Below are 5,941 nucleotides of genomic sequence, written 5' to 3'. Positions count from 1 at the left end.
CAGAAACGAGCACCAACCCTCCTGACGCGGCCATTGTGTTTAAGGGAAAAGGGCCGCTGCATTTGCAAATGGGCAGAGGAAGTTCGAAAGCTGCCATATTTGCCCAGCGGCAGAAATGGCGACTGAGTGCCGTCAATGACAACTGAAGCCAGGCCGTCGCCATGTTTTCTGAAGGCATCTTCCGGCTTCCTTCACCCGAGTCGTGTCTCTGTACGAGCGGCTGTGGAGTGAACTATGCAGCCTCCCTAGTCTCCACCGGAGCCCTGCAGTCCTCACACCGCCCACTTTGTCCTGCTCCCGGCGGGGCCGATCGTGACTAAGGGGCGTGGCCAAGGGCGTGGTTTCCCCGGGAAGCCGAGGCCGGAAGCCGGAGGCTGGGGCGGCCAAGCCGCTGCCCCGGCAGGAACTCCGATGGCGCCACCCCCGGCCCCGCTGCTGGTGCCGATGCCCGGGGAGATCTGGCCTGGTTTCAGGAAGCCTGAGCTCGTGAGCTTCGCGGACGTGGCCGTGTACTTCTCCCCGCAGGAGTGGGGGTGTTTGCGGCCCGCGCAGAGAGCCCTGTACCGGGAGGTGATGCGCGAGACCTACGGCCTCCTGGGCGCGCTCGGTGAGGCCCCGGGTCAGAGCCCCGCTCCCCATCCTCCTCGGGGCTTCAGAGGGGAGATGCTGTAGACCAACCAAGTGGATCGCGAGCCCTGATCCCGCACTTTTCCACCAGCAGCCTCAGTCACCTTCCATTCCCAGGGCTTCCTCGGGAGTCTCCATTCAGGCAAGAACAACGCAAACCCTGCCCAGGTTAATTTGAGCCTAAGTTCCGAGGAGGTGCCCTCACCCTAGTGGGATGCTATATGCCCGGGCCAGTCGCTCAGGCCAGCACTGTGACTCCTGTTCTCTCTCAGGGTTCCCGGGCCCCAAACCAGCCCTCATCTCTTGGATGGAGCAGGAGAGTGAGGCTTGGAGCCCCGCCGCCCAGGATCCTGAGGAGGGGAAAAGCCTGGGAGGAACTCCGAGAGGTGAGGGATTGACCCAAGTCCTCCTGCATCTTGTTTGTCAGGGGTTTCTTCTCTAGTAAAGCTTTCTTTCAGATTCACCATCCCGGCGTCCCTACAGAATTTCAAGAGTCAACATGTGTCAGACACTAAAGGAAAGAAAGCCGACCTGTGAGAGTTTTGGAAACTCGGGAGATGTTAAAAGCAGAATAGAAGAATCTAGAGCACAAAGAAATTTTAGATTTCCAGATGTTTGTTAGATACTGCTCATTTCCCCTTTTTAAAAAACAACTAAAGCTGGTCGTGGTAACACGCCTTTGCCTTTAATCCCATCACTTTTGGGGCAAAGGCAGGTGGATTTGAGACCAATCAAGGCTACATGTAGTGAGACCTTGTCTCATTTACGTTCCCCCCATCCTAAAATGTCCCTAAAAATTGAACTGCTTTCAGGTCTGCCTATTCTGTTTCTCAAGGCCAAGTGTTACATGAGAAAAAAGCCTGTATAATAACAGCTTGGCTCATCTGCCATCGCTACCCTGAATCGAAGACATCTGAAGCAAATATGGTGCCTCATCTATAAAAGTACCATTGTGCCAACAACAGCAACAATCTCAAAACACAAAATGCAACAGTAACTGTTTCTTGAGCATTTACTAAGTTATCACCAAGCACGATGTATTTAATCCTCCCAATAACCCAGTGAAGTTAAGAAGCCATTATTTTCCTGTTTGACATTTACAGAGAAATTTTAACTGTTTGACTTTCAACAAAGCCTTTGTGTTAGTCCCTGGGCAGTATATTGTGGCTCTACCTGGGCAAAAGCTAGGAGCATCTATGCAAAAGTGTTGTTTTATTGAGACTTGTTTCTGCCTGATGTGGGTTCTGGGAACAGAACTCAGGTCCTCTGGAAAGGAGCAAGCGCTGTTAACCACTGAGTCAGCTCTCCAGATCCTGCTTTGTTTTATTTTTTTAAAGATTTATTTATTGTGTACAGTATTCTGCCTACATTCATGCTTGCAGGCCAGAAGAGGGCACCAGACCTCATTACAGATGGTTGTGAGCCACCATGTGGTTGCTGGGAATTGAACTCGGGACCTTTAGATGAGCAGGCAGTGCTCTTAACCCCTGAGCCATCTCTCCAGCCCTTTGTTTTATTTTATTTTTTTGCTTTGATTTTTCTTTTTAAGACAGGTAAGGCTGGCCTGGAACTTTCTATTTAGATAAGGTTGTTCTCACATTCACAGAAATCTACCTGCCTCTACCTCCAAAGTGCTAGGGTTAAAGACCAGCAGCCACCATACCCTACTATTCCGTTTTGAGTTTGTGAGACAAGGTCTCACTATGTAGGCCTTGCTGGCCTCAAACTCATGGCTGTCTTCCTGCCCCAGCTTTTCCAAATGGTGAGATTACTTCCCTAGTGAGATTTTGTGTGTGTGTGTGTGTGTGTGTGTGTATGTTGTTTGTTTGTGTAACAGCCCTGGCTGTCCTGGAACTAGCTCTTGTAGATCAGGCCAGTCTCAGCCTAACAGAGATCTGCGTGTCTCTGCCTCCTGAGTGCTGTGATTAAAAGTGTGCACCACCACTGCCTGGCTTCCGAGTGAGATTTTTTAAATGTAATTAATTTGTTTCCCAGGAGATACTTCAAATGAGAAGGAGCAGGGCCCCAAGGAAGGAACCGAGAGACTGGCAGAGACTCCTCCTGCTCACTTGCAATCTAAAGAGGTGGTTGAACAAAAGACTTATTCTATGGCTACCAAGTCCTCTGCAGGGGTACAGCTACCTCCCAAAGCTGCCCCAGGCCAGGCCCAGGTACCCAGCACAGATGCGCAGGCCAGCCAGCGACGCCATGTGTGCATGGACTGTGGGCGCCGCTTTAACTACCCTTCTTTGCTGATCAACCACCGGCGCATGCACACGGGTGAGCGACCCTTCCCCTGCCCAGAGTGCGGCATGCGCTTCAAGAGGAAGTTTGCGATGGAAGCGCACCAATGGATCCACCGTTCCTGTTCCGGGGGTCGCCGTGGCCGGAGGCCTGGGATCCGGTCTGTGCCTGGAGCCCCAGTCCGAGATGATCGGGATCCGCCAGTGCTCTTTCGGCACTATCCAGACATCTTTGAGGAGTGTGGGTGAGCTGAAAAGCTGCCTGCATCGGGAGCAGTGGATGAACTCGGCACTAAGAACCGAGGGAGCCAAGACTTGGGAAATGAAATACAGAACTTTGACTTTTCTCAAGAATCCCTTGTAAGATTGTGAAAAGTGCCTATAAAGACTCCTATAGATTAAACCTCACACCTGCTGCCCTCTCTGGTGTTCACGTTTGGAAAAAAGGGATGGGACGGAGCGGGGCTGCGGATGTGATTCAGTTGGTAGAGTACTGTTTTAGTCAGGGTTCTCAAGAGGAACAGTACCAAGAGTTTGAGTGCACACACGTGTACACACACACACACACACACACACACACACACACACACACACACACACACAGAGGTTTAGGTAAAGGCAAAGAACAAAAGACGGAGTAACTACTGAAACACCTTTGTTGTGGGATATTACTTTAACAATGTAAAGGTGTGTTACAGTTGTATATGCTGCATTTGTTTAACTATGTGAGGATGTGTTGCTGTTCACCTTGTCTGCCTAAGGCGCCTGACTGGTCTAATAAAGAGCTGAATGGCCAATAGCTAGGCAGTAGAGGGATAGGTGAGGCTGGCAGGCAGAGAGAATAAGTAGTGTACCACCCAAAGCCTGGATCCCCAGGACATCACCAGAGGCAGTATCTGATGCAAAAGCAGAGTCTTTATTGCCAGTTAACTTGGGTCCCTCCAGGGGTCTGAAGCAGCGGCAGCGGCAGTGAAGGGGGGAGGGGGATTCCAAGCCTCGGGGCTTGTGATTGGCTGCCCCCTAGTGGGGCAAGGGGAATTCCAGCCTTCCAGGTTTGGGATTGACTGCCCCCTAAGATGTAAGGGGATATCCTCTAGAGGCTCAGTGATCAGTCTGGTTTCCCTGCTCAGGGATTGACCGGTTTTGTGTCAGGGGCAGAGATTGCTCTGATTCTAAACTGTGTTTCTTTCTTTGGTTCTTTTTACCCTTTTGGCCCTAAGTCTGGGACCAGGGAGAGTATCTTTGGTATGCTCTGAATCTAGGGGTTTAGGACCAGAGAGAGTATCTTTGGTATGCTCTGAATCTAGGGGTTTAGGACCAGAGAGAGTATCTTTGGTATGCTCTGAATCTAGGGGTTTAGTGCATTTTTTTTTGGTCCTGGTTTCAGGGTCCAGGGCTTTTCTCCAGTTCTAGGTTCAGGGACAAAGTGTCTCTTCCCCTAGCTCTGGTCCCATTTTCAGGGTGTGTTTCTTTTACTGGGTTGGGGCTTGGGCCAAGCTGTTTAGGGTCAGTGTAGGGGCTGTGGAGCCCGGATTTTCTGGGCCCTGGTCTCTCATTCCCCCCTCTAGAAGTAAGTAGAGGACCCAATCATGGGTTCTCTCTGAGGGTCTCCGATGGAGTATATTGAGACCGTGGCACCATCAGTTGTACTGTGCTGATCCTTCCCCTAATGAAAACCAGTAACTTATTGAGGATACAGGGCCCAAAAGAAAGGAAAAGTATTAAGATGAGTAAGGGCCCTAGTAATGCGGTGATTAAAGTTGTTAACCATGGGGGGTACTGAATAAATATTTGAACCAGCCTTGAACTTGCTCACATTCTCTCTTTGTTTTGGCTAATCCCTCCCTAACTTTGGCTGGCAGTTCTTTCACCAGTAGGAGACAAGAGTAGAGAACAAAGGAGAAAGAAGGGAGACACGTGGGGCCAGCCAGCCCAGCAGCTGTCAGGCAGCAAGACCTGGAGTAGGACGTACAGGATGAAAGGACGGTAAACATCCCCGAGGCAGAATATAAATGAGGAGAAACAGAAGAGCTAGTGGCACAAACATCAGCTAAGGCCGAGCATTCAGAACTAATAATATGGCTCTGCGTCATGGTTTGGGAGCTGGTTGGTGGCCCAAAGGAAAGTCTGTTCCATGCCTTTCTATCTTGGTCCCTACCAGGAGGTGCCACCCACAATGAGTGCCTTCTCAGGTCAGTCAGGATGGTTCTTCAGGTGCGGCTCCCTAAGCAGGTGGTTCTAATTTGTGCAGGTTGACACTCAAACCAACCATAGTAATTTACCCTTGTCAGTTTGACACGTATACAACATTTTAAGAACCGTAGCCTTATGTAGGCACGTAGCAGGTCGTTCTGTAGACCGTCAACTCCCAAATAATGACACAGAGACTTCTTATTAAGCATGAAAGCTTGACCTTAATTTAGGATTGTTCCCAACTGGTTCTTAAAACTTGAATTAACCCATTTATATTAATGTGGTCAGACTTTTCTTTCCCGCCTGCCAGTTCCCAAATATGCAACACAGATACTTAATTATAAATGTTCAACTGATAGCTCAGACTTAGTGCTAACTAGCTCTTACAACATAAATTAACCCATTTCAATTAATCTATGTGCTGCCATGTGGGTCAAGGCTTTACCTGTCCTCCAGCATGTCTTGCTCCCTCTGAGTCTCCTAGCAATTCTTCTGACTCTGCCCTTCTTCCCAGAATTCTCCTAGTCTGGCTTTCCTGTGCAATTTCTCCTGCCCAGCTAGCTATAGGCCAGTCAGCTCTTTATTAGTCAGTGAGACTAATACATATTTACGGTGTACAGATTGTTCCACAGCATATTATGATGGAGGAAGGTCATTGGTTAAGTAATAAAGAAACTGCTTGGCCTCATAGGTTAAAACATAGGTGGGAGGAGTAAACAGAACAGAATGCTGGAAGAGGAAGTGAGCTCAGAGATGCCATGCTCCCCTCTCCCAGGCAGACGCATGCGATGAAGCAAGCTGCCAGGTCAGACATGCTGAATCTTTCCTGATAAGACCGGTGCTACACAGTTTATTAGAGATGGGTTGATCGGGATATC

At 49.6% G+C, this 5,941-nt stretch overlaps 1 protein-coding gene across 1 annotated transcript; it reads left to right on the top strand.

Moving 5' to 3' along the window:
• On the top strand, window positions 1–3,289 carry LOC142849757 (zinc finger protein 688-like). The gene is made up of 3 exons (XM_075972354.1): window positions 1–607; window positions 900–1,013; window positions 2,623–3,289. Exons 1-3 carry the CDS (start codon window positions 412–414, stop codon window positions 3,117–3,119), a joined length of 807 nt encoding a protein of 268 aa, XP_075828469.1. The 5' UTR covers window positions 1–411; the 3' UTR covers window positions 3,120–3,289.
• The last annotated feature ends 2,652 nt before the right edge of the window (window positions 3,290–5,941 follow it).

The sequence above is a fragment of the Microtus pennsylvanicus genome, chromosome 5, assembly GCF_037038515.1.
Source record: "Microtus pennsylvanicus isolate mMicPen1 chromosome 5, mMicPen1.hap1, whole genome shotgun sequence".
Classification (NCBI taxonomy): domain Eukaryota; kingdom Metazoa; phylum Chordata; class Mammalia; order Rodentia; family Cricetidae; genus Microtus; species Microtus pennsylvanicus.
This window is presented reverse-complemented; position numbering and strand designations above follow the sequence as displayed.

Coding starts and splice junctions, on each gene's coding strand:
- LOC142849757 (XM_075972354.1), top strand. CDS start 412: ATGGCGCCACCCCCGGCCCCGCTGCTGGTGCCGATGCCCGGGGAGATC. Junction 608..899: donor CGGCCTCCTGGGCGCGCTCG/GTGAGGCCCCGG, acceptor GTTCTCTCTCAG/GGTTCCCGGGCCCCAAACCA. Junction 1,014..2,622: donor CCTGGGAGGAACTCCGAGAG/GTGAGGGATTGA, acceptor TTTGTTTCCCAG/GAGATACTTCAAATGAGAAG.